Source organism: Amblyomma americanum, chromosome 3 (genome assembly GCF_052857255.1).
Source record: "Amblyomma americanum isolate KBUSLIRL-KWMA chromosome 3, ASM5285725v1, whole genome shotgun sequence".
NCBI lineage: Eukaryota > Metazoa > Arthropoda > Arachnida > Ixodida > Ixodidae > Amblyomma > Amblyomma americanum.
The window spans coordinates 158650645-158678248 of record NC_135499.1 but is presented as its reverse complement, the minus strand read 5'-3'; the positions used below and the strand labels follow the sequence as shown (position 1 = coordinate 158678248).

Below are 27604 nucleotides of genomic sequence, written 5' to 3'. Positions count from 1 at the left end.
CAAATGTCAGTGCATGCCATCCATTTTTCTACTCTATCAAACAATCCTAGACCACCCCTTTATATAATCATCTTAAAACTAAAATTGATCTTTTTTGTCCCGTGAACAAAGTATACATTTTCGTTAGATGCATTTCATATTAACCATCTCAGAAACACTAATTAGCTGTATGAGGTCTCTGGCACAAGCCAGCTACTATGCCAGGCAGAGTCAAAGAAAGGAGTTGTAGCAAACCTTACATGAAGTCAGCTTGGCATAAACAGAGAGGCTTTAAGCTAAGTTTCAGAGCAAATCTCGCAACAAATTGAGGCCAACTTGGCACATGCAGAAGGAAGGCTTCAATGCCAAGCCCCTAAAAAGTTTGGATTAAAGTTTCATTGCACATTCCAGTGCAAAAGTTTGAGAGAAAATTCTGACACTCAAGAGCGAGAAACCTGCTTCGGAAAATGGGATGGCTTTCTTAAAAGAGGCTTACGTGTCGGCCCAGTAGACGTAGCTGCCATAGACCGCAAGTGAAAAGGGGTTCTGCAGAGGCCGATGGGAGTCCTCGCTGTCCTCCTCCTCCGCTCCTGAAGGCGTGGGAAAGACGGTCTCGCGCCCCGTGCCATCCAAGTTGACCCGCTCGATTGTGTCAGTGCGAGAGTCACACCAGTAGAGCTTGTCCTCTTCAAAGTCCAGTGCCAGGTCATTCACCAGCTGCACCGACACGTTCACAAGGACCATACGGTTGGAGCCATCCAGGGACGCTCGCTCTATCTTTGGTGGAACACCCCAGTCACTCCAAAAGATGTACCTACAGGGCAGGAGGAAACAAGAAAACAAAGAGAAGAGAACAACGAGCACGAGTTTTACCTCTTCTGCTACATGACAGGAAAAGGGGCACACATGCTTCGACAAAGCGCTCCTCAGTGCTTTCTTAAGAATGTGGTAAACAAATGAGAAATTAATGAACCTCTTTGTTTCATTCAGCAAGACTTACGTACTAAGAAAATATTTATATGTCACAAGCATACAGGACTTTAAACAAGCTCTATGTCATGCACTGCTGTTCAAATGCATGTGACAGAGCGACACAGCTACAGCTAAATCCATAAGCGTTTATGTAAACTTTTTGATGACTATCGCACCTAACTGAAGATACAACTTCGAAATTAAACCAGGCCTAGCTTAGCTTAGCTTGGCCTGGCCTGATTTGACATGACCCAACAATCTGCAACCAGAAACACATACACAAAATTTGATGTGAAATATGCAACAAGACTGTCATAAAATACCTTGAGCATGCAACTGCTGCCCCCTTCCACTTAAATTAAAGTAAGAAAATACACACACACAAAAAAAATTTCAAACAAACCCTTTGTACGGATGCACAACAATGGCTCGAGGCTTGTCCATGTTACCGGAGAGGAGGACATATCGGCCAGACCCATTGAGTCGCGACACTTCAATAACATCGTACGAAGGGTCAATCCAGTACATGTTGCCTGCAATGAAAGAAAGCTTGTACAATCAGACAATTCACAAACATGGCATGAGCACAAAGAGCTTTAGGTTGATCTAGCTTGGCACTGTTGCACGATGAAGTCAGAGCATATAAAGTGACAAGAGAAGAAACAAGACTGTACTAATACTGCGTCTTTCATTTTTCTCCTGGGTCTTGTTCAATCTGCAGTGATTTCATTGTAGAAGTAAACAGCACTTCATGATGAGTTCTGCTAAGCCTGAGAGGCCAGATGGACAGAATGAGATGGTTACCTGCTACCCAGTCAATTGCAAGGCCTTCAATGGCATCAAGGCCACTGACAACAGTCTCCCGTCCAGTCATGTCCCTATGAATGCGTGTAATGCTTCCACCTTCGGAGTCCACCCAGTAGATGTACTCTAAGAGAGGAAAGCAAGCCAATGTCAGCAATGCAGCCAACCAAGCTTATTACGTTCTCAAGTAGACACAAAACCAAAGAGGGAGCGTTATCTTGGGGTTCTTATCTAAATACAAGGGAAAGAGGGAATGGTTATAATTAGCTCACACGAGATAATCCAACTTGAATGAAACCTATTTCATTTAAAGATGCAAGTTAAAATCAGGTCACTGGTTTAAGTGCTCAATTTTTTTATGAGAAAAACCAAGAAGTAACAGAATTTCAAGACTTTAGGTTCTATTTTTGCATACATGTCAATTTAAGATTGATAAAATTTTCAGATCAGATAAACCAACCTTAAAATTTTGACTTCCTTCCTTTAAAAAATTCAATCAGGTTTAATGTATGGAACTTTGATATATTTTTATTACAAAGATTCACAGCTGCAAACCTAAATGTTTAATGCTTTGAAAAGCTACAACTTTTAGGAATCTTCATTATATTATTACGAGCCTAGATAAAAATTCTGCCTTCAACAACAACTTCATTTAACCTTTCTTCTATCACAATTTTCAACCTCATTCTTGGCATTTTACGCTTCCTCATGAGTAGATTGCCCTTAGGACTTTCCTCTCCATTTAAAAGGACATTGAGGTCAGGTTTAATTTGGCTTGTATCAATACAGTACTGCATTATAATCACAAAGGAACAACTTTCACCAAAAACCGAGCTTTTATAAGCTGCAAAAGATGAAAAAATGAAATACATATATTTTGCCATTGCCTGCCGATTTTGTGAGTAAATTCCTGCTTCGACGCAAATTTTTGGCCTGCGGTTCCCTTCGAAATGGTGGCAACCCCTTCTTTTCAACAAGGACGTCACGAGTTTGGATCGACTGGTGGGTGGATTTTTAGGTCCCTTTTTCTCACCGATAAATGCATTTTTTGGCGCTGGACAAAAACCAACACAGCCAGAAAGAGCCGGAGAATCAATTGTTACTGATAACAATAATTGCATGGAGTTGTCCTCATTGTCCCATTTAAGCATGGCAGTGTGGTTCACAATGCTGCACCTGACGGCACTCAAAGTAATTTAGAAAGAGTCAGTCTTCCTTTGTGAGTGCGTAAGTATTAAGTAACTGATCCACCAACCGTACAAATTAACTGCATAAATGGCAACTACTGATCGCAAACAAATTTCAGCTTTTCCTTTAGCACGTCAGCAATACATGCAACAAAAGTGCCCACCTAAGGCACGATATGCCACCAGAATTTCCGCCCTCTCTAGCGACATGCGAAATGCTCAACCTGAGCTGCGCTTGCCACGTGGCCATCAGGGAAATCAAGAAAGAATAAAACTGAAACTGACCATCCACAAAGTCAATGGATGTTGCCATTGACACTCTTGAGATAGGAGCCAGTACTCGCTGGGAAGGCGACGATGAAGACACCATGGAAATGCCTCGGATCTCATAGTTGATGGAGTAGAGCAGGAATTCAGCATAGCCTGAAAAGCGTAGGATTCAAGAAGATGCTCAGGGGTGATTCAGCAAGCAGCACAACAAGCAGCTCCTTGCAGTTGTATAGAGGGCCCTTCAGTTTCGGGTAAACAAGACTTTACCCGATTCTTGCACCCCAGAAAGATTTCTCAAAAATCTAGTTAAACCTTATTTCTATCTGAAAATAAGCCTTCTAGAAACATAATTTTCCAGTGGAGAAATTTGACACCACATGAACACCAGAGTGGGTGTTTTCTATCTACTGATCATTTTAAATTTATTTTAATGCTTTTTTATATGCAACTGTGCTTAATTTGAGGCCAAGTTCAAACATTACATTTTAGAAGTGAGAAGTCAAAACACATGCACTGACCAGATGTCTTATTGTTGTCACTGTATTCTGCTACTACCCTTGTACTAAACGCCACCAACACTAATGATGTCCTGCTCCAAGGTTCTTCTGCACTTAAAATAATCGCTCTAACGATGAACAAGTGTCGTTGCAGTTTACAAACAAAGCCAGGCAGGTCTTGCCAAATGTGGAAAGCCGTGTAGCAGACGTGACAGAGTGCGTCGCTAAATAATTGTAAAAAATGAGAAAGAGAAAAAAGAAATATCCAATTTTTTTTATAAATCCTTTGCAGTCCAACCTGCCACTTGTATATTGTTTAAAAGATAATGTGAAAAAAGATGGCACATCTTAAATGTCGCACAAAAATAAGCAAGTATAGTAAATTGACTTGTGCTACAAAATATGACCCCAATAAAATTTCCAGTGGCTTAGCTCGGCTATGCCAGAATATACATAGCGAAAGCTAAGGCATAGCTTGGTTAGCCTTGGTTAATCTTGATTGCAAGCCCAGGTTTAGTCTGGTTGTCTGACTAGTTGTTATCACGTGGTTGGTCACGTGGTTGGTCCCGTGGTGCGGTGCACAGTGGGAATGTGAGCACGAGGAAACTGCGCATACATGGTCAATGTAGCTTTCGCCACAAAAACCCGATTTGCACCCAAATCTGAGTTTAAAGAAATGTTGTCCTCTAATTATCAGAACAAACTAAATATGTGTTTGATGGAGTGATCTAGGTAGTTTATTTTCTTTTTATGTGTTATTCCCACACAAGCGTGACCATCTGTTCTAGCAGTAAATCAAGGCATACTCTGTGCCACAGACAAAAGCTTTCATGCATCTGTGATAAAAACATTACATCATGAGCTTTAGGTTCATTTCAGAACTGCCTCACACTGAAATGCTTCATAATATCCAATGGCATTTCATGGCTCGAAGAAATGAAATACAGTACAAATACTGCGAAAATAGTGACGAACGGCTTGGAAACATTTGTTCAGTTTCCCACCGACAATATAAGAAAATCTGATTACCTATTTCCCCCCCAATGTGGCCTTGTGCCTTCCTCTCAAAATAGAAAAACTCTCAATCAATCAATCTGATTAACACATCCATCTAACTTATCAGCACAAGTTAACATGAATTCAACCAGCCTCCATTGAGCAGCATCTCACAACAATAGGTGGCCAATACTATAGGTATCGGCAACTGCGTTGCACTGTATAAGGAAAACGATTGCCACAAACAGAGCAATGACAAAACAAGAAATGCCAAAACCACAACGGAATAGGTTTACGTGTGCAAGCATTCTAGCCCACTAGCATTGGCGAATTGAGGCCGGCTTTGTATGTGACGCTCTATTAGGTACACTCGGCTCTTTAAGCTCAACAATATCTTTCTTCGGGGCATGAGAGTTGCAAGCATCTTTAGCAAGCACTGGGAAGGTGGTGAGATAAAAGAGCGGTTGTCACAAGAAAGGCTAAAATGAACAGGAAATGAATAGCTGATCAGGGATGATGAGTGCTGGCAAGAGGAGGGGTATTCCTGCTTTTGTGACTATTTTGCTAGCACTGCATTGATTGTTTTGCGATTGTGATTGTTATTATGCATCTGCCCAGTTCAAGGCAAAGCCTACGAGTTAGTAAATGATACTAGGTAATGAAAAAAAAAATTCCCACATTTTAGTTTCCTCACTGAAGATGAAACAATAAACCGTAACAACCATGTCAATGCTGAAGACCACTCTGCTGATGAGCTTTCTTCCTTCCTTTGAGTATTTTTTTTTTCTAGACTCAAGAACCAGCTGAAAGCTCTTACCAACACACTTGGTCTCATCTTGGGGGTCAGGCAGGAAACCAGTTGTGCACTTGCAGACCCTAGTTGTTTGAGATGTTGGCAAACAGAGGTGGGAGCAGTTTCCATTATTCTTGCTGCACAGGTTTTCACCTAGACATCAAAGGACACCTACTGTCAATGACAAGACCCCACGCAAAGGCAAACATACATGTTGCATTTACACACTTCTCAGAGGAATATCACAAGAACACTTGATAAAGCATCCTGTTTGCAAGGTTATATAACGGGTTTTCTCAAAGCAATCAATGTTATTTTCATATCAGCCTGACCACGCTCTCCCATATCTCTCCAATTAACCCTGTCCTGTGCCAGCTGTAGCCTAGCCACCTTATCCCCGCAAACTTCTTAACCTCCTCCACCCACCTGACTTTCTGATTATCATAAGCAACAATGTACATAAACAGAGATTAACTGAGAATTAAGATAATGAAGATTAAGAAAAACAGTCAAGAAGAGAGAACACTTTCACAAAATGTAGATTTGGCACACAGATAAGTCACTTCTGTCATTACTGGAAAATGGGGGATGTTACAATTTCTGCCATCTTTGTTGTGGTTTTTTAAATAAAATTCAAGGGTGGAACTCTGAACGATATTAACCGTACTGCCTTGAACCATATAGCAGTGAGGAACTTTCATCAGCTCAGCAGCAATAGTAATTTCCAGTTTCACATATTACAGTGCACTTTTAAAATAAGATAGAATTCCCAATTTTGGGGGCAAGTCAAGCTTACAGCCTAAAGCTTGATCAAGTAAAAGTTCTGTGTCTTTTACTGGATTTACTCACACATGTATGTTTGTGCATGTGGCCATGTGTTATGTGTAGGCATGTTAAGTGCATAACTGCTGCCGATGCCTTTCGTTGTACACATGCAAAGCCAAGCAATGGTAAATATTTGCCTTTCTAATAGACCTCTGTGCCTTATTTTAAGCACCTTCCTGCTCCAGTTTCATTTTTTTAACACAGAAACATCAGGGAACTAGGTAAATACCTACGCAGAGCAGAGCAGCAGAGAGTAAGACTGCATGCTTTACAAACACCTTTAAACAATGAAAAAAAAAAAAAACGTGGTAGGCCTGGCATGCAGAGTATCTCCCCTATATTTAAGCTTTGGCTCTGTTTCTTTCTTATACTGTTAGGAATGCAAACATTTAAGCACATGCGGGAAATTGTACAAATTTCCACGGGTGACTGCAGAGGTTGTTGTGAAAAACGGTTTGCAACTCTGTAAGCTTGTGGTATATTTACCACGGCCACAAGGCATCGTAGCCTGTCTTGTGCGCACAGATGAAGACACAGCAAGGGCAGGATAAGCCGTGGTGATATAACTGATCACCAGCTATTGCGTTTGTAGACCTAGACTGGCCAGAGCAAGAAACTGGGCTAGCCGCTGCTCTAGTAAAGGCACTTCAAGATCTGTTTGGCTTCCTCACCGGCCTGTTGGCTGGCATCGTACACAGCGAGCGCCAACACCGTGTCCGTGTTGTTGCGAAGCACCGTGCAGTTGGTGGGGTTGAGTTTATCGGCGACATACACAGCGTAGTCAGTGGCCAACAGCAGCTGTGAGCCGTAGACTGCAAGTGTGTGTGGCTGCTCTCCGCCCAGTGCCACGTCGAGGCTTTCGACCTTGGGCTCTTCACTGGTCAGCAGCAGCCGCTGGACCATGCCCTGGTCTCGGTTCACCCAGTAAAGGTAGTTACTCTCAAAGTCCACTGTCAGACCTGCATTTTGTGATGTGCCGAGAATGTTTAAAAAACAAAACAAACAAACAGCAGGATTAAAAACAATGCTGCTAAAAGGAAGCCTGCAAGGTTATGCCACCTTGCATGATAAAATGACGACTACTTTCCTCAGCAGCTACCAGGCAACGGAGTACTCACTTGTAGAGCCTTCAAGCTTTGGGTTGTCCAAACGAGATGTCAGGGTCTTTCGCAATGACCCATCCATTCTAGCAACTTGAATTCTCTCATGAGGAGACCCGTGATCAGACCACATTATCAACCTAGAAATATATATTGCACTGCTATTAGCAAATGGCACAATTCAGGAGCATCAAAAGTTACCAAAAGTGACAAATAAATCCTTCAGTGTTGTGCAACTGCAAGAAAAGGACTGAGCTGCCAATTATTAAAAAAAATATGCCTTAAAAAGAATGACAGGGTAGATTCACATGCATAATCTGCCTCTGTCTGTGGATGTGAAAGGCAGCATCGTAACCAGACTTGGACTGAAAAGAATAACAAACCAAGAAACAGCTTCGCCAAAAACCTAGCAGCCAAACTTAGCACAAATGGTAAATACTGACGTACAACCCTTGACACTTGCCGGTGATTAACAAACTCACTTCAAAAGCAAAAAGGTACAGATGTTAACAGAAAAAAAAAAAAGAAGGAAAAATGTTTCGAAGTACAGGCAAGTTCTCACCCCAAGGTTGGATGGACAGCAAGAGAACCTGGTGAGTCCAAGTCACTGTCTATGATGGATGACACGTACTCGCCATCTAGGCTGCAAGCGAAGATGTGCTTGCCTGCCTCGCCATATGACGTGAAGAGCATGTTTCTTGAGATCCAGTCCACAGCAAAGCCGTACGGGTTTTCAATCACTGCAAGAGGACACAGAACATCACTGAATCAGCACAGCCTACAATGAGTGAATGACTGCTGAAGTATGACTTCTTCAAGTTCAGGTTCAAAACCTGTTTGGAAACAGATTTCCAGTTTTGCTACAGTATAAAGATCGTTTCTACCTGACGCCCACATTAACGAAATATACCGAGCATTCAACGAAAAGAACTTATAAAAATGCTAGAAGGAGCTAAAATGTATGCACTCACCAGTGTCGATGATGGTCTCCACGGCTGAGCCTAAAAGAGAGGCTCGCTTGATCTCATTCAGGTGTGTGTCTGACCAGTAGATCATGCGTCGCTTTGAATCGAAGTCCAGCTTCACAGCATGAATAACCTGTGCATAAAGGAAATAGAGATGCTACATCTGCCCTACATTTAGAGAGAAAAGCATAAAAGCATGCTACCCTACCCTAATGCGATACAGCCAGGGAGAAGCTGCCAGCACATTTGCTAAGGCATGACACATTAGTACAAGCTATCTGCTCCTTCGATAAACTGCAAACAAAATTACTTCAAACAAAATGCAAATAAAACAAGTGAAATATGACTTCAGCAGGTTCTGCATCTTGCAGCAAGGCACACTAATCTGAGATATCATACTCTACAACATCAAAACTTCTTGGATCCCTATCTATGCTGCACTGAATATGACACACATCCACCATAGTAAAAAAAAAAAAACTTAAAAGGTACTTTCTGCATCACAAACGCTCAGTCCTCAAGACAAGGCAAAATAAAATTACTAATGGTCAATCTCTCCAGAAATGCCCACAATGAGACATTAGGGCAATTCCATCACAAATAAAAGCAGCAGCTGGTGATGATAGTTTACTAGCCCAATATATCAACAAAACATATGTTGTACCACACATAGGATTACTACTCTTTTATGTACACACAAAGAGCCACTACTGTAGTATTAGAATGTACTGTGCTAGTGAGACAACCACGCTAAAATTAACCCCTTTGTCCAGAGATACTGTAAGGGACAGTGTGGGTGGCACCATCAGGGGACACAGAGGGACAGCTGGTAACACTGGACGGGAGAGGGACGGAATGTCGACGATGGCAGGCATGTGTGCGGACGGTGCGCGGGTGTGATCCGAGTGACGTGGTTGAAGTAGGCTCGGGTGCGAGCTCGGTGCGCATTGCGTACAGTGCGCTAACTGCGGAAGACTAAGTGGGGACTCTGGCACGAGGGGCTGTGGGTGCGTTGTAAATAAATCATCCCTTGACAATATAAATATTTTAATCACCTTTGGAGAACTGAAGGGTGGAATGACATGGTAGTACGGCATGTCAAGGTCAACGCCTCGAATTTCATTGGGCCTTGAGAACAGCAGTACACGCTCCATGCCTGAAAAAAAAAAAAAAATATCAGTGCCATAGCAGCCAAAGAAAAATCCAGAGGACATGCCTAATCATCACATGCCAACATAACATAAAACAGCATCTGGAACTTACTGTAGCAGGTCCTGCCATCTTCCCCAAGGCGCATTAGATGTGGGCAATTGCATTTGAATGTGTTGTTGAAGCTAAGCAGACAGAGGTGAGAGCAGCCTCCATTATTAGCAGCACAGCCATTCTTTCCATTGCCTGTTCGCACCCGGGGGAAACAGCGTGATCAAAAGGGTTAGCTACACAACAATAAGGATTCTATTGATGCATTAAACAACACTGTCATCACTGGGTGGCATAATGTTTTCTGCAATTCTATTATACTCTCTCCCTCTGCCACACAACCAGCAGACCACAGTGTCAGTGAAAGTGTGGCACAGTATGCATAAGCTAGTGTCAAAAAGCAAAAGGAATAGAAATGAATTGTGACTGCAATGAAATCATTATACTGCACCTACCTAGCTTGCAAAGAAGTGTTGACATATGCCCTAACAATGTGCGGACAGTAAATACAATCCAACATAATCTAACCCACATTTTCTGAGCAACCCTTTTGGAAAATCACAAACGTGTGCACGCATATAGCACGACCACACACATGCATGCACACACGCACGCACACATGAACATAGAAACTTGATGAAAAGTTAGCAGCTTTTTCCGTTTGTTCAGCGCAGTAAGCCTGCTTTTCAATACTGTTCCGCTATTTTACGAAGCAACAACCATACCTTTTGGCTGCCTTGATGGATGGAACACTTGAATGTCGAAAGGCTGTATAGCGGCCTTCTGCACTATTTGAACATCAGACCCATTCCACTTGTTGCACTAGAAGACAAATTCAGAAAAAGGTTGAAAGGTTAAGAAGCAGGGACATTAAAGTTCATTTTTGCCACATGTCACAGCTTCCCACGCATGTCAAGCAAGACCAGGCTTTGGCTTGCATTCCTAACCTACCATGAAATACGTTACAAGGTGCTCTGACAGCCAAAGCAGCTGTTTGCATGTCATGGCTGCTGCACTTAGCACAATGCATACATACACAATGCACTCCTCTACAATTTGCAGCTCTACACAACACTAGTTAGGAAATCTAGCAAAGTTGCCCTGAACAAGGATTCAAGTTGCACGCAATATTTTATGAAGCAGGCTACATCCTGGCTCATTTGACTTGCAGCTAGTGATCCCACTTAAAATAGGCGATTGGTATTCTCACTATGCACACGTTTTCAAAGACCAGAGGATATCTGAAAAGATACCAGCAATAAAGGCAAGAGGAGTCCTTCACGTTTTCAAAGACCAGAGGATATCTGAAAAGACACCAGCAATAAAGGCAAGAGGAGTCCTTACTCGAATGACAGAGTTGGTCCTCCAGTCAGTCCAGTAAACATAACTGCCAAACAGCGTGATGGCAAATGGATGTGACAGGGTCTCATGGCCTCTCAGTATTTCGTGGTAGTCTGAGCCGTCATAGCGCGATGTGTGAACAGAGTCGGACCGGGCATCGATCCAGTAGATGCGCAGTGCTACGAAGTCCAGAGTGAGACCATTTGGCCATGCACCACCCTGGGTGACCTCGTCAATGCGCAAGACAACACGTCGACCATCGCCACTCATCGATGCCTGCTCAATACGTGGTGCTTCCTTGTCCCAGTCCGTCCAGAACATCAGCCTGTAGCAATAAATGAAGCACCAGCGTGCCACTTTCAGGGCTTTCTATTTTGTGCAGACAGACCAACTTAAAACTACATTGATGAAGATAAAAAAGATGGAAAAAGGATACAAAATCTGAAGTCGCAATGACTGCGCCTCTCTCTCTCTCTGACTCAATATACACTACGCCCACCTAAATGCTATCAAGTTTTTAAAACGATGGAGTGTCCCAGGCAAGTGAAACCAACTGAGTGCTACTGAGAGTAATGTGGCCTGGTCTGCAGTTTCTTTTTTTTTTTCGTTCTGCAAAGTGTGCTAAAAACTAACCGCTAACTTTTTAAATCTTAGAGTCGTGAAAAAAGTGGCAATTTAGAAGTTTTAGATCTTTTTCAAAAATGGCTGACTGCAATGTTTATAGCAAGTATGTCAACCTTTTTGCCAGCTTAAAAGGAAGCCCACGCAAAACAAGAACTCTCAGAGACAGTAGCTGCTTCAGCACCCCAAGACACACTGCGCTGTCCAAGAACAAAATCTGCTCACCTCTGGAGTGCTGTCCCCAACACAACTTGGTGTTTGCAGTGGTAGCAAGATAGTATGCAGCAACAACTCTAAACCTTTTGGTGGGTTTTCTTTTTTGGCTGGTAAAAAAATCCACGTGTATGGTACCTTGTAAACATTTCAATTTGTTGTTTCTTAAGGCGGTCTACATCTTCTTAATGAACACTTTTTCCTGAAGCCAATGTTTATAAAGTTAGATAATTAATCTTTACTAATTAACTACCGTTTCGAAACAAAAAAAAATACAGCAGACTAGGCCACACAACTTTTCAACAGCACTCAGTTGGTTTCATTCACCTAGGACACTCGGTGTTTTTTAAAACTTGGTTACATTTAGCTGGGACGCCCGGTTATACAGGTTGTTGTACATATCCCATACCGCTACGTCTTGCTGTATACAAGCAGTGATGCTTGCCACCAATACTAAGAAAGGCCAACAAACACCTTTTGTTGAAACTGCTATTAAATATCCTCGCCTCTGAGGCTTACATTCTTCTCTTAGCATTACATATTTCACTTGAATGTACATAAGAAAAAAAAATGACGAGGGTGTTTCCGGTTCTCTTTAATACCAAGTTTTCTGTTGCACTTCAAAAGCAAGATTCTTTTGGTTTTTGCTATTCACGGCATGCAACTCAAAAGCATGAGCGCATTAAGACCAACCAAGCTCACCCGTATCTAGGGTCAAGCACAATGGCTCTGGGGCTTTCCATGTTCCCAGCAACCAGTGTCCTTCGGAAGCTACCATTCAGTTTGGCCACTTCAATCTGGTCTAGGTTGCTCTCCACCCAATAAAGATTCTCGCCGATCCAATCCACAGCAAGGCCCTCAGCCGTTGCCAAGCCAGTCTCCACGACCACTTCAATGCTTGAAAGACCTTACACGTAACAGAGACGAGGGGAGAGATCTTAGATGGTGCCTTGGAAAACATTTGGGGCAAAAGTGCTGATGAGCAGAAAAACATCAACCAATTGGCCCATTTCAAAAACTTGATGCATGTATATAATGAAAAACCTCTAAGAAATAACACCAAACATAGCTGTGTCAAAATGGTATAAATGGGTGGGTCAAGGGGGGAAGCAAGAGATCATGCTTAAGCATGGTGGAAAAGTAAGCAAAGGAGAAGGAAGGGTACTGCCAGAAAGTTGGGCACCTGCAACAGGATAGCCATGTAATGCCTGTGGTGACATTAACAACCCACAAGGCTACTCCTAATCATTGCACTACTATTTTCTGACAACCAACTGACAACCACACTACGTCACTTCATGGTTACTGCAGCAATCAAATTATATGAGCTGTGTGCAATGTTAGTGTTGCTCAAAACTCGGGCGGACTCTCCTTATTAATTCAAACTCATTTAATTTGAACTTCTGGTTTACTTAAACTTGAGCTTTGGTCCTGTCAGCATTATATGAACAAGGTTTTCTTATTTAAGTTCAACACAATTTGAACAAAGTTCTGGTCCTCTTTAAGTTTAAATTATCAAGAGTCGAGCGTACGTGCAATGCTGACTATTTAAGTAATACCTGCCTTTTTGCAAAGTTAAGCATGGCTAGAAAAAAAAAATAAAGAAAGGAACATGGTCTGGTTCCCTGCACTACATGCTCAATAAACATCGGCGATGAACACTAAAAAAACCTCCCAACAAAAGAGAATCAATAGGTCAATAAATCCAGGGGCAACAAGGAGCACAAAAAGAGGAAAGAACATGACAGAAGAAAGAATTTTCAAACGAGGTGGCCCCTACTCACTTCCAGAGATGATAGAGCCTCGGTAGATCTTGTCATCCACTACATCAGTCCAGTAGAGCATGTCACCAGAGTCTGAGTGAAAGAAGTCCAGCGCAATGGTGTTTTTGAGACCCGTGATGAGCGCACGCAGAGACATGGTGTTCAAGTCGACGCTCCTCAGCTCGTGGCGATTAGAGAAGATCACGTAAGGTGTCGCTGGATCTGCAAAGTTCAGAAGACACATTTATTCACCAAATACATATAAATGTAAACTTTCATTGCTTCTGAAAGTGACAGCACAAAAAGAAAAGCAGTAACCTTCATGACGTAAACATAAGAGTTTTACGTTCACTTCACAGCAAAGCAAAATTCAGCCCTCAGAACCAACACAATTTAACTACAGTTCAGACCTCCCCTGTTACAGGCCTAGTTATGGCCTTTTTTTCACTTGAGAAAGTAGAAATGTTTCTATCCCCTTAAAAGTGACATGGGAATTAAACCTAATAATAATAATAATAATAATAATAATAATAATAACAATAATAATAATAATAATTTGCACCATGCAAAAATTCAAGAAACCGTGCTGCTTTCCTCCTAGCTCTACTAAGCCACAACACAGAAAAACTGGTACATACAAACCAAGTGATCGGTGCATAACGCACTAAATTAGTCGCATAGTGAGCCAAACTCAAGCTGAATTCTCAAGTATGAAGAGCAAGGAAAGGCTGCTTCCTTAGTTGCTTAACTGTGCAAAGCAACAGATTTATTTAAAATGAATGTTCTTAGGAATAAAAGCTAATCTGACTGGCAAATTCACCCTGCACTTAAGGACACAACCAGCTAATCATGCAATACCCGCTTTTTTAGCTGAAGTTTCAGAGATGAAGATCCGGGATAAGAAACCCCAGCAGTTATTTAGGCAGGCACGAGCCACAGTATGTACTCTAGTGAAGACGTTCTACACATAGGCCACATTTCGCAGGGTTATGAGTAGTGATTTGCCTTGATTTCACAATCAATGCCAGAAAGGCATTCAAAAATCCTCTCATTTTACACTCTTACTCACACTGGCAGACTCGGAAAGCAATTCAAAGTTTCATTGACAAGATGTGCAACATTCCTCACCTGTGCTCTTGCAAGTAAACATGTCGGAGGCAAGCTCATAGCCTTTCTCACAGGTACATTTGTGAGAGTGCTTCAGCTGGAAGCATTTCTGACTGCACACACCCCACTGAGAGCATGGCTTTTTATCTGGAACAAATCAGCAGCAGCCTGTTGTTAGCATGCAACATACGATGGCTTGCAGATTATGTGCCAAAGGCCATCATCATCATCACCACCATCACCATCATCAGACTGACTACACCCACTGCAGGGCAAAGGCCTCTCCCATGTCTTTCCTATTAACCCTGTCCTTTGCCAGCTGAGCCAACCCTTTGCCTGCAAACTTCTTGATCTCATCCACCCACCTAACCTTCTGCCGGCCCCTTCTCCACTTGCCTTCTCTTGGAAACCGCTCCGTTACCCTTAAGGACCAGCGGTTATCTTCCTTTCGCATTGCATGCCCTGCCCAAGCCCATTTCTTCCTCTTGATTTCGACTAGGATGTCATTAACACACGTTCGTTCCCTCACCCACACTGCCCGCTTCCGGTCTCTTAATGTTACACCTATCATTGTTCTTTCCATCGCTTGCTGCGTTGTCCTTAACTTAAGCTGAACCCTTTTCGTTAGCCTCCGCGTTTCTGCCCCGTAGGTGAGTACTGGTAAGATACAGCTGTTGTACACTTTTCACTTGAGAGATATTGGTAAAGTGCTATTCATGATACGAGGGAACCTTCCATATGCGCTCCACTCCATATCCTTATTCTTCTAGTTATTTCCCTCTTGTGATCAGGATCAGCGGTCACTACCTGTCCTAAGTAGACGTATTCCCTCACCACTTCCAGCACCTCGCTACCAATTGTGAACTGCTGTTCCTTTGCTAGACTGTTGAACATTACTTTGGTTTTCTACATGTTAATCTTTAGACCCACCGTTCTGCTCTGCCTGTCTAACTCATTGATCGTGCTTTGCAATTCATCTCCTGAGTGACTCAGCAAGGCAATCTCATCAGTGAATCGCAGATTATTAAGGTATTCTCCATTAACTCTTATCCCAAGCTGTTTCCAATTCAGGCCTCGGAATACCTCCTGTAAACAGGCGGTGAACAGCATTGGCAAGATTGTGTCTCCCTACCTGATGCCCTGCTTGACTCCCTGCCAAAGGCCATACCCAAAGACAAACTTTTGTAATCTTATAGTATGTCATTGCCAAAGGCACTGGATAGTTTTTCCTGTTGCACGCATTTCATTTTTCAACTTTACTGAAAGCAGAAACCATCCTTCTTCATGAATACAAAGTATCAACTTCATGTCGATGTGCGCTGTTCCTTTTCTGAGAGTGAAAGACTACAAGAGACTCACCTGTGCACGACCGGCCATTGATGGCGAGCTGAAGACCGTCCCGGCAGTAGCAAGTCTTGCCATAAGGTGTGGGGCGGCACAAGTCCTCACAGTCATTAGGGGTGCACAGACCTTCGTCTGAAAAATAAAGCAAAGAAAGGTTTAACTAGCGTAAGTAAATAAATACAAGCTTCCAATAAAAAGCGGAAAACAAAAAGCATAAATCTTGGTTGCTGTGATGCAGAAGAGAACTAGTTAATATGTTGCAATTGTTATAGATATTTGTAAGCGCTGTTGCAGAACAAGGAAGGCATTAGCACTCACCACAAAGGCCACCCTCATCTGTGCCATCCTTGCAGTCGGGCACCTTGTCGCAAAGGCGAGTGACTTCTATGCAGCGGGTGTTATTGTCACAAGTGTGGCTGGGCTTGGGGCACTTCAGGTGAGACACAGACGCTGTGGAACAGGAATAGTTACAAAGCATTCAGTGAAGTTTATCTGCACGCCTGAGTTATCTCGTCTTTGCCTAATAGCGCTTCAACTTTTAAGATAGAAAACATCAAATAAAAATTTAAAATGCAAACTGTATAAATTTCAAGTACACGAGATATCTGATGTAGCAAGCCAACGTGCATAAAAAATATGATGAAAAAAAAAACACTGCCCAAAGAGAAAGTAAAAGTACCTTAGGAAGCTACATAGGAAAATAAGTTTGCAGTCTGCTGCAAGATAAAGATGAAGACGATTAATAAAAAAAAATAATGGCACATAGGCATATACTGTATGAACATTCAAGAATTACTGGCCCTGCGTGAAGATGTTTTCTAGCCATGAATTTTAATATAACTGACGAAAGCAGGGTACCACAACATGCTATCTCCAAAAAAGAACACACAAGATTTGAATACATAACCTGAAAAACAAACTAAAATTGGTAGCGAAGTACAAGCACGAATTTACAAAAATAAAACATTTTACAGATAGAGCTTTGCTGCAGCAAAAGGGTTTCCAGCCCAACACTGCTTCTGTCATGCATCACGTAAGTGCCGTGTTTACTAGTCTTTTCGAGGTCACAAATAAAGGACTGGATTAACAGACTTGCAGCTGCTACAAGACGATTCAGGCACTGTGCAGCTTCACTCATGTGGCTTCCATGGTGCAGCCTACACAATCCTGCAGTCAATCTGGCCAAGTGTCATACTTCACAATAAATTCTTCTGACCAAGTGTAGCCATACACTTTTCCCTTTACCACAAGGTCCTAAATGAAAGTCTTTTAAACACAACAAGACCGGGCCAAGGTATCCTGCCACAAACAACGGACTGCAGACTAAGTCAAAGCACAGCCTGAACCAAGCTGAACAAGAAAAGGCTATAGTCTACTTACTGCAGTTTTTTTCATCAGAGTTGTCCACACAGTCATGGTCACTGTCGCATACAAACTGAGCAGGAATGCACTCCTGCCTGTTCTCACAGAGGAACTCATTTGAAGAGCAGTTGACAGTGCCTGCAAGAGGACAAAAGAAGCCATTTTTTTTTTATGTAAAAACACCGCACTACTTTTACTGCTTATTTTTGTTTGAAATTTTAAATTTGCAAAGCATAAAAAAGTATTAAGATCCACAACGCAAAAGCACCACTACCATGACGACAAAGATTGTCTGGTCACTTACCACATCCTTTTTCGTCACTCCCATCAAGACAGTCGAACTTGCCATCACAGTGCCAGCTCTTTGGAACACACTGGCCATCCCCACAGCTGAACTGGTCCTTGTGGCAAAGCGGGACGTTAGTGCTGTTGTGGCTCCCCGCTGCCATAAAAAAAAAAAACGAAGAGGAGGGAGAAAGCATGAGATGCAAAGATCCATTCCACTAAGCACTTAAGTGACTACAACTCAATGTTACAAACAGCAAAGAAGTGCAAATTTTATGACAACACAGCAGTTTATTTGCTTATAAAAACAAAACATCGATAAGTGACTGTAAATGATCGAAAAAGAATAAGTATACCTACAGGTCCAATTTCACTCACTTTTTAAATTATGATCATTCAATAACACCACCGCTCCCACAAAACACCTACAAAACAACCATCTGCATGAGTATAAGGTACTGGAAGATGTCAGTTTTCTTTTTGCTGGTATAGTGCTTTTCACAGTTAGTGTGCTCTGTTCTGTGAGCTGTGCAGGTAATGTGGCCACAAAGGCATATCACTCAGTGATCCACAAAGAGTAGAATGGGCAAGAAAAATAAAAAAACAAAATTAGTTGGAAACATCCCGGTACATTTTTTGCAGATGTCAAGCTACTTTCTGGGTGTGCATGAAGTCGGAGCAAGTCGTGTATCACTCCGCTGCACGTCACTCTTACTTCATGAGGTCTCGGTGCAGCGAAAATGCAGTAAGGGGTAAAACGAAGTGCAGGACATTGGCAGTCACGGTGCTTGAACTTCGTCATAATGAAAGATGCTTGTCTCTACTTCGGATGTATGGCAAACTATATTCCAGACGCGGCCTTAACCAGCACAAACAGGCATATTAGCTTTGGCAGCATTGCACACTATGTATGAAAAGAAGAATAAAGACAGGTCATTTTTTTTCCAAATGCAACGAGGGAAAAATGAGAGTCAAAGCTGGCATGCGCAGAACAAAAATTCACAGATGTGCAGGACAAGAAAATGGCATACTGCAGTTGGCTTCATCCGAGCCGTCCTGGCAGTCCCAGACGCCGTTACAGACGAGAGCGTCCCAGATGCAGTGACCGGTGCCACACCGGTGGCCACGGTCACATGACACGGCCGCACAATCCTTCTCATCGGAGCCGTCGCGGCAGTCGTCATCTACATCACACACGTAGTCAAGGGGAATGCAGCGCTGGTTGCTGCACCGGAACTCGGTCACATCACACTCAGGATACACTGCATGTCAAGAAAGGGTTGCAAATTTTACACAGGAGAGAAATACAAAAATATGTTTATTATACAAGATGCAACTACCATATTTACTCGCATAATGGATGCACTTCTTTTCCAGAAATATTTACACAAATTTTAGGGGTGCATTCTTAGCAAACATTTATACCGTATTTACTCGACTATAACGGGCACCTTTCTTCCGGAAAAAATCACCTGGTAATGACATGCACATTAGAATAGAGTAGGAAAATGAAACTACACCAGCAACATCCTATTGTCATCAACATTACAAAAATTGCAATTTCATGTTTTTTTGTGCATCGATATTGCCTGCCTAGCCAACAACAGTTGTGGATACCGATAGTCCTCCCCAGCATCTTATGTGTCTTGAGCCAACATGAAAACACTGGTTGTGGAGATCCCCAGAGCTTAAAAAAAAAAAAACGGTTTTTAAGAAAGGAAAGGTGCATTAACTGTCTCACTTTTCCAAGAACACCCCAATCACACAGTGAGTGATTGGAGAAAGATGGGAGAGAAAGAGAAAAGAGAGACAACTGTGGTGGTGGAGGGCTCTGGAATAATTTCGACCACCTGGGGATCTTTACTGTGCACTGACACTGCACAGCACATGGTCGCCTTCTGTGGTTCGCCTGCATCAAAACCGGGCTATTGCAGCCAGATTCGAGCTCAGGTACTCGCTGAGTTCACACGATGGCGGGCTGAAAAGAAAAGGTGATCTTGTGCACTGAGGCAAATGGCAATTGGGCAGCCTCACGTGCATCTGGTGTTCCTGAAACTTATGTGCACGACTGGCTTTAGTAAAGGGACATGATTTTCGCCAGTGAGTTGACTCGAAAGTTTCAGCAGGCTGAAGAAGGGCCAGTTTCCGGAAATAAAAGAAGAGCTTGTCGACTTCGTGCAACAACAGCAAGCAGACCACAAGCCTGCAACTACGGAAGTAAGGGCTATACAGCTGAACAGAATGGAAAGTTGTTCTAGTTGCAAGCTGTTCATGATGAAAATGCGGGCGCTGGTTAGGCAGAAAGGCCTAATACGGATGGGGTTCAAAGCCAGCAAGTGATTCTTTAAAGTGAGAAGATTCATTTCATTATTGAAGCATGAAAATCTGGTCCACGTTAAATCGAAAGCATTGCAGTTTTTTTTTTTCTGACCATGAACAACAGATGTGTGTTACGATCGGGGGCTCGTTACAATCAAGTAAATATGGTATTTGGCACCCAATATACCAGGTGCAATCATTATATGGGTGTGCACAATATGGTAGTGGTTTTGGCTAGTTGATGAGACGTAGCGATGGGTAAATAGTGCAGATGAAACAGGACATAAGGAGGACATACAGACGCATTGACCGTGTCTCTCTCTTGTGTCCTGTTTGTTCTGTGCTGTTTACTGTACACTTCCGCTATGAAGTAAATACAGTAATAAATGCAACAACCCAAGCTATATGTTAGAAATGTAGACAACAGCAAAAGCAATGCAAGAATTTTCCTTCCTCTGTCAAAACTTGCTCAAGCACAAAAAAGAAGAAAAAAAGCAGACTGTATGGGGCTATGCTCGATGCTATTCACTGCCGCAATCAAAAGGAACAAGGCTACACATAATGCATTTTCAATTCTTTTTTTGTGCGTGCTCTGCCCATTTTGAACTGCTTATCTTAATGGTCTTTTGATTAAGAAGCACTAATCCACGCACACAGCTACCCAATTTTGACAAATACATTATGCTGTGCTCACACTGTGAATTAATTCACTTCTTTAAGATAACGTTTTTAGTTATTTAATATTTCATACAAGTAAGTGCTCGGTATCTCACATTTTAAAATTAACAAAGCACTTCATGGAGGTCTACCTCAAGAAATGCCATGATTTTGCAGCTGAATCCATATTTGCAGCTAAACAACAGCTGAGTGATAGGTATGTAAGGTTTTATGTCTCCAAGGTGCCCATAAGCTATGAGGGATGCTTTTTCGGAAATAATTGCACGCACACAGTACACATAAGACAAACCTGCAAGACTGCAAAAAGAGCTGCCTGATAAGCCATGAGACTGCAAGATGCACAATAAACCACGGGAAATGCTACATTTGCCAAACTGGCAGATGCATAAATGAGCTTCTGGCCGAACATTATCGCAAGGTGGGGCAAGGCAGAGCACTGTAGTTGGTGCGAAGGATGCAGTCCCATCTTTAATGGTTGCCAGATTTTGTACTTGCACAGGAATGGCTAGAGAGACTTTTGAGGCGAGGGAAATTCTTAGGTACGGACGGCCCTGGTTGCGTGAGTATGCCATCAGTAGCTTTACTAGATGAAGAAGTGAAACTCTTGGATGGGAAGCTGATATGACAGAGTCGCATTATATTTTCGGCACGAGTAGCATTGAAGGTTTCTATTTGTCATTTCTGATTGATCATCCTGATTGTTAAGCATATATATATTTCTGGCGATCACAATAAAATCCAGTTAAGTTTGCGCCTCTGTGTGTCCCTTTTCATGTCTTGCCTTGCGTGTGCGCAATAGGGGACATTCAACATTCCGCAAATGCGCTTTCCCAAATAACCATGTTGCCAAACACAAGATGGCCAACTTTTCTATAAAAAAAACCTGTGAGGGCTACAAGACTGGCACTATGGGTGTGGATAGAATATACAAAATGTATTTTGGAAGAATCAAATAAAGAACTAGTCCTTCTTTCTTTGTTTCAGCTGGAAACGCATGGTCAACCATCTTGTCTTGGGCAACATTGTTATGCAGGAAAGCGCACTTGCGCAATTTTGAATACCTATCCCCTATTATTTTCAAAGTATGCAGTACCAACTCGGCCAAAATGAAACGCTTATGAGGGATGCCTTGGAGTGGGAGAGATTTTTCAACATGTATGAACATAATACAGCACATGAACGTTTTTGCATTTCATTTGAGTTGAAACGCAGCCGATGTGGTCAGGATTCAATCCCGTGGCCTTCTGAGTGTTAAAGACACTGAACCACCATTGCAGGTCAAGAACAGCAGCTAAGCTAAATACAAATTTCATCCTTCCTGGTGTTCTCCTGGTGATTGAACAACGGCCCTGGTGACTGAACAACGGCAGCGACAGTTTTCCCTCTAGGTAACTGTGTGAAGCTCTGTAGGGTCTGTAGCTGTCACTCTATGTAACAGAAAAAGAAAAAGAGAGGCTGGATATTCACTTACCGCAACCTTCATGTTCGTCCGAAGTGTCCCCCTCGCCACAGTCCCGGTCAGAGTCGCATGTCCAGCTCTGAGGGATGCACTTTCCAGTCACCTTGCAAGTGTACTGCGATGCACTACATGTCGTGTCTGCAGATTTGAAAAAAAAAAAAAAAGAACAATGGTCGTGGTGCCCTTTGGACAGGAAAGGAGTACCACAGGAAAAAAAAAAAAAACTTGCAGAAAGTAAATACGCATTCTCCAAAACATATTTCTGCCACATGCTTAAAAGTATCAGGATGTTTACGAGAGAATTTGCTGCTGCCTAGTTACACTATAGCATAAAGACGCTGGATAGTTCAGAAGCCCCGAGCTTCTCATAACCACAATATGCGCTCATTTAGTGATAAGAAGACAACAAAATCCATGCCAATTCACGAATACAGCGTCATTACGAATGTAAAAATAATAAAACTGTACGATGCCCTCTACTAACAACGCCAACTGAAAAGTAAAACTTGCCAGCACTTGCGAAATGGCACGAGATTTACTACAGAGGTATGAAAGAACCAGATCAGCTTTGTTCCCAACTTACAAAATGACACTCAGCTCAACTTTACATAAATGATGCACATCTTAATATGCTAACCATAAAAATGACCACGGTTCATTTTGCACTGCCCCAAGGCTCACAACAAATCAAATAGTCCTTAAGAAGGCAATTTTATTGAAAGTACAGGTGACCCCTCTTGACAAATCTTCACAGTGGAGTTCGACAAATAAATTGTATCTTTTCCCTCCCAGATAATGCTCACTGCTACAAAGAAAGATTTGAATGCGAACTCAGTCAATCAGAACACACTGCCAACACTACAGCAGCATGGTGGGCTGCTCCATGTTCTAAAGATGGCAACAGTTGAAAGCCAAGGCAACCTGTTACCCAGAAAAGATCTTGAGTGTGTACAAGCTACAGCACACACAGACCTTCATGACTGGCATACACGCTGAGAGATGGTGCATTGTATCAGTAAGGTTAGCCCAAGAATGAACAGAAAACATGGCATCTAATGGAATGCATACAATAGCAAGTCTGCAAAAACTAAGCAAACCGTAACGCTATGAGATAAGGCCACAGTAATGAATGAAGGGCACAAGAACAACAGAAAGTGTGCAAAACTGAACACATGCAAAAGTACCGGATGAATATCCCAGGCTTTTAATGCCGCAATGTTTCTAAGCAACTTGAAATTAAATATAAGAGACACCATATATCCTGGCAGAACAGAGAGAGCACAGGAAAAGCAAACACGGTGATCCAGTTTTGAAGCCTGCTCCCCAAGAGTAACAAAGAGTACCAGCAAACTTTGCAGGCTGAACATTTAGATGTGGACTGAAAACGACGGTCAGCACACTAGGCCACATGTGATTAAAGGAAAACAATTACAGGTAAACAATCTGCTTGCTTACTTCTGCATTTGGACGTTGGCTCTTCGTCTGAGCCGTCCACGCAGTCACGCTCTCCGTCACAGACCCAGTGCAGAGAAATGCATCGATTGGTGTCACACCGGAACTGGTCTTCCTGACAGGTCACTTTCTCTGCACACACACCAATACACACAAAGAGATAAAGCAAAAATGATGCGTGTGCAAAAGGAAGGCTCCGTTTATTCACTGTTTCTTTATAAGCCATTATCTGGGCATGTCGCACAAGCTTAGTAGTTCTGTATTTCAGCTGCAATGAACGTACGTCTGCAGAACTCTGGACCAATAAAAGTAGAAGCAAGGAAATCATGTGCATATTTGTTTCATTATTCAGAAATGCATTACCCTTTCGATAAAAAGCAACTTACAATTTACAAGAAAGATACGAGCGCACACAGACTCGATTTTAGCGTGCTCTACTTGAGAGGCAGAAACAGTGAAAGGACGAGCTCGGAAAGAATTTGTGTGAGCCATACACACATAATCAATTTATTTCGTTTTAACAATAAATAACATTTATTGTTAAATAGAAAATAAAACAACGTCAAAAGCTTGGCTCACCACAGATTCCGGACGGGGAAGAGTCCTCATCAGAGTTGTCACCACAGTCGTTGTCGCCATCACAAAGATAGCGCTTGTCGATGCACCGCTGGTTAGTCTTGCATTCAAATTCGCCTTCGCGACATCTCGAAGGCTCTGTGTAGTTTGCCGAGCCTAATTTGCAAAACAAGTTCGCAAGCAAACGTTACCACAACCGGACAGGAGACTTGGGGCTAACAAACACATTTTATCTCATGACCCATACGAGCTGCTAACAGTACTCTCTGACAGTACCAGAATGCATAAAATACTAAAATTCACTCACAGCTTGAAAGTGCTGAACAATCAGAAAAAGATGACAATTTACTCTAAATACCAAAGGCATTACATAAAATTAGCAGCTTATGTTCCAGAATACACCTGTATATTTTCTTTTTCACAAACATCGTTCAGTTAATCACCACAGTCAGTGAACTGCAGAGATTGAAACACAGCTCAGCTCAAAGACAAAACAACGTAGCTGTTATAACCAGAAGGAGATGTTTTTGGCTAATTGTGCTCGTGCAGGCATCATGCATGCTGTTTTTCATTTCATTTGCAACGTCAGTGAAGCTATGCAAGTACATCCGTGTGAAAAAGTGCCTCCTTCAGAGAGTTTTGCAAAGGAGTGGTGGTTTAAACCTTCAGCTCTGGACCTATTCTGAAATAGTACAGCGAAAAACGTCAAGAATGATATAGTACTAGCCTAGGCATGAAACTGTACAGGCAAGTTCCAGCTCAGCCCTTGGTTCTGGTAAATACTATCACACATGGAGGCAGGAAGCAGAAAGCGGTGTGGCAGTGTCACAGTGGACTACCAGCAACAAGTAAACAAATAGTGTTTCGCCTTACGGAGACACGTCGTGTTATCCGGTGCCAGGTAGTACCCATCGCCACAAGCGCACGAGTGACCCTCGGGAATAGACAAGCACAGCTGTGAGCAGCCACCGTTGTCACTGCTGCAACTGCTGCCAGCTGCGAATTCAATGGGGAGAAAGAAATGCCCACAGAAAGTCAGGAGATATAACCTAGATTAAAAAGGTATATGTAGTCATAAAACCCAACAGTGAATTGTTCACAAGTTAGTGGTGCTGGAATTGTCAAAGAATATTTTTACCCAAGAGACAAGCAAGATAAGGTAACAAATACCAAAAAGATTATCGAAGCTAGATAAGGACAAAAATCCAGCTGAACAGAAACATAACAACTTGCTCTGTAGCTGCACAAGTAAAAATAAGTAAAGTTTAGCAACATGCAAAAATAAAACTCAACATGATAACCACATTCTGCACTCTCCAAGTACTGAATAAACAGGACTACTTTTTACTTCGCGTTGAAGTTATTTTTTGGAAAGAATGAACTGCCGAAGAATAAAACCACAGGCGATCATTAAAAGTTTCCTGTTGCCACAATAAGCTGGAATGCAAAATGTGAAGGCTTATTTCGAGCCATTTTTGCGAATTCCTGCACTAAGACTGCATGTTTATTTGACAATTTTTCCAAAACTGCGCTATTCTCAGCTACCAAACATCACCTGTAGGTGGAAAAGAACCTTGCAAAACCGAACATGATAAAACCGAAAAACCATTTTTTTTTTTGTGATTTTCCAGCTCAAAAGAACATTGGCCCTTCAACATTCTGAGGTTCTTCAATGCACACACACTGATTCCTTTGTACACGAGCATTTTTACATATCAGCTCCACCAAATCAGTTTCCAAGTACAATGTGCACCAATTTCTCAGTACACAAGCGCTTTTGGTTTGGTTTTTCAGGGTTTAACGTCCCAAAGCGACTCAGGCTATGAGGAACGCAGTAGTGGAAGGCTCCAGATAATTTCAACCACCCGGGATTCTTTTAATGTGCACTGACATTGAACAGTACACGAGCCTCTAGCATTTCGCCTCCATTGAAATGCAACCGCCGCGGCCGGGATAGAAACCGCGTCCTTCGAACAGCAGCTAAGCACCAAAATCACCGAGTGACCATAATCACTGAGTAAATTTTAACTAGGTAATTACTTAGGTTAGAAGCAAGCAAAAAATACCTCTCAGTGCTATTAAATTTCCTCCTCCTGCTCTCAGTGACTGCCAACAATACTGCCTCAAATATACAGCAAGTACCAGTTTCTAGGTTTCGTGAAACACTTTTTTTTTCTGGTTACAATTGCTGGAAAGCCTGTTTGGCAGTTGCTAGGTGTACAAATGCACTCACTTGACTGAGATGTCTCGTCGAAAAACCGCAGCTCAAAAAGGGGTGGGTTTTCAGTCTTGAGTCTGGTGATGTTCTTTGTGGCTGTGTCAAAACGTAGTATGTGACCCTTCTGGAACTCAGTCCAGTAGATGTAGTTTCCAAAGTGGGCCAGTCCGTATGGGTGGTCCAGGTGCTCTCCCTCAACTAGCACCTGAGCGAGTTGAGACAAAGCATTTCAGAAAAAGACCGAAAGGCAGGCGGTTAACTCAAAGCAGTGCAACTGGTGCACAAACTATTTCGGCACTATTTCCAAAGAACCTTTACGTGGCCTGAGCTAAGGCCTGTATGGTCTTAACTCAGGCCACATAAAACCTGTAAGGAGATTTCTATGATACAATGATACGGAAACAAGAACAAACCTTTTCTACATTCTATTAACAGCTTCAAGAGCAGATGTTTATAATGCTGAGTAAAGTTACCAAGACTGGGAAGTTTGAATTCGAGAAGTCTGAATTTCAAGCACAATGCAAAGCTTTGTTTCTGTTCAAACACAGACAAAAAATTTGTCCGAGCTTCCCTAAGCGCTGCATCAAAAAGTGCAGCAAAGCTCCGAACGGCACCAGGCATGCGCAAGTGTTTTTCAAACTCTGACCATAATAAAAAGCAAGTGATAAGAAACCCCTAAACAATTTTTGTTGGGTTCCTGAAGTTGTGTGTTTGTATTTCATGTTTTATGCCAAATAAACAAACTTTCAAACGCGAAAAAAAAAATGTACAAATGAAGGAAGACCTTCAATTGAGCTTTTCACGATTCTCCGAAGCAAGCCAATAAAGCATGAAATGTAACATACCAAGGAAGCACTGTGCGAGTCAAAACTTACCTCACGCCCCTTTCCGTCAAGACCAATGCGCTCAATGCGGTGGAAATAGACATCACACCAGTAGAGCTGACGATTGGCATAGTCTATGCTCAAGCCATTTGGCCAATGCAAGTCTTGCGAGACAAACACCTCTCTATGTGAACCGTCCATGTAGGCCCTCTCAATTTTTCCCCCGTTACGACCATCTCCTGGTGGGTATGGCTCTGTCGACCAGTCAGACCAGTACATGTACCTGAAAAAGTAAGAGAGGAAGGTTGCTTCATCGTTTGCTGATTGATTAAGTTAACTTTTATTCAATATTCACTCATGATAATGTCACTGAACACTCCGAGCAGTTTTGTATCAGTTCTTACAAAGGTAACTTTGTTGAACAAGGCCAATTTCCATGCACCAAGGTGTGAGT

At 42.3% G+C, this 27604-nt stretch overlaps 1 protein-coding gene across 2 annotated transcripts in view; it reads right to left on the bottom strand.

Annotated features, from left to right (window-relative positions):
• The window catches only part of LRP1 (LDL receptor protein 1), a 116585-nt gene that overhangs the window by 66977 nt on the left and 22004 nt on the right, over positions 1–27604 (bottom strand). For both annotated transcript variants that reach the window (XM_077658528.1, XM_077658530.1), the window contains 27 exons: positions 27202–27433; positions 26342–26531; positions 24982–25104; positions 24112–24264; positions 23536–23664; positions 22093–22218; positions 18656–18886; positions 17644–17781; positions 17358–17477; positions 16296–16427; positions 15993–16109; positions 14655–14780; positions 13548–13748; positions 12466–12670; positions 10933–11254; positions 10314–10410; positions 9652–9783; positions 9444–9544; positions 8395–8521; positions 7986–8163; positions 7442–7563; positions 6995–7282; positions 5523–5651; positions 3228–3365; positions 1756–1881; positions 1355–1484; positions 476–793 (listed from right to left, as the gene is read on the bottom strand). In XM_077658528.1, the coding sequence (XP_077514654.1) occupies positions 476–793; positions 1355–1484; positions 1756–1881; positions 3228–3365; positions 5523–5651; positions 6995–7282; positions 7442–7563; positions 7986–8163; positions 8395–8521; positions 9444–9544; positions 9652–9783; positions 10314–10410; positions 10933–11254; positions 12466–12670; positions 13548–13748; positions 14655–14780; positions 15993–16109; positions 16296–16427; positions 17358–17477; positions 17644–17781; positions 18656–18886; positions 22093–22218; positions 23536–23664; positions 24112–24264; positions 24982–25104; positions 26342–26531; positions 27202–27433 (4431 nt within the window). The remainder of the gene's footprint in view (positions 1–475; positions 794–1354; positions 1485–1755; positions 1882–3227; positions 3366–5522; positions 5652–6994; positions 7283–7441; positions 7564–7985; positions 8164–8394; positions 8522–9443; positions 9545–9651; positions 9784–10313; positions 10411–10932; positions 11255–12465; positions 12671–13547; positions 13749–14654; positions 14781–15992; positions 16110–16295; positions 16428–17357; positions 17478–17643; positions 17782–18655; positions 18887–22092; positions 22219–23535; positions 23665–24111; positions 24265–24981; positions 25105–26341; positions 26532–27201; positions 27434–27604) is intronic.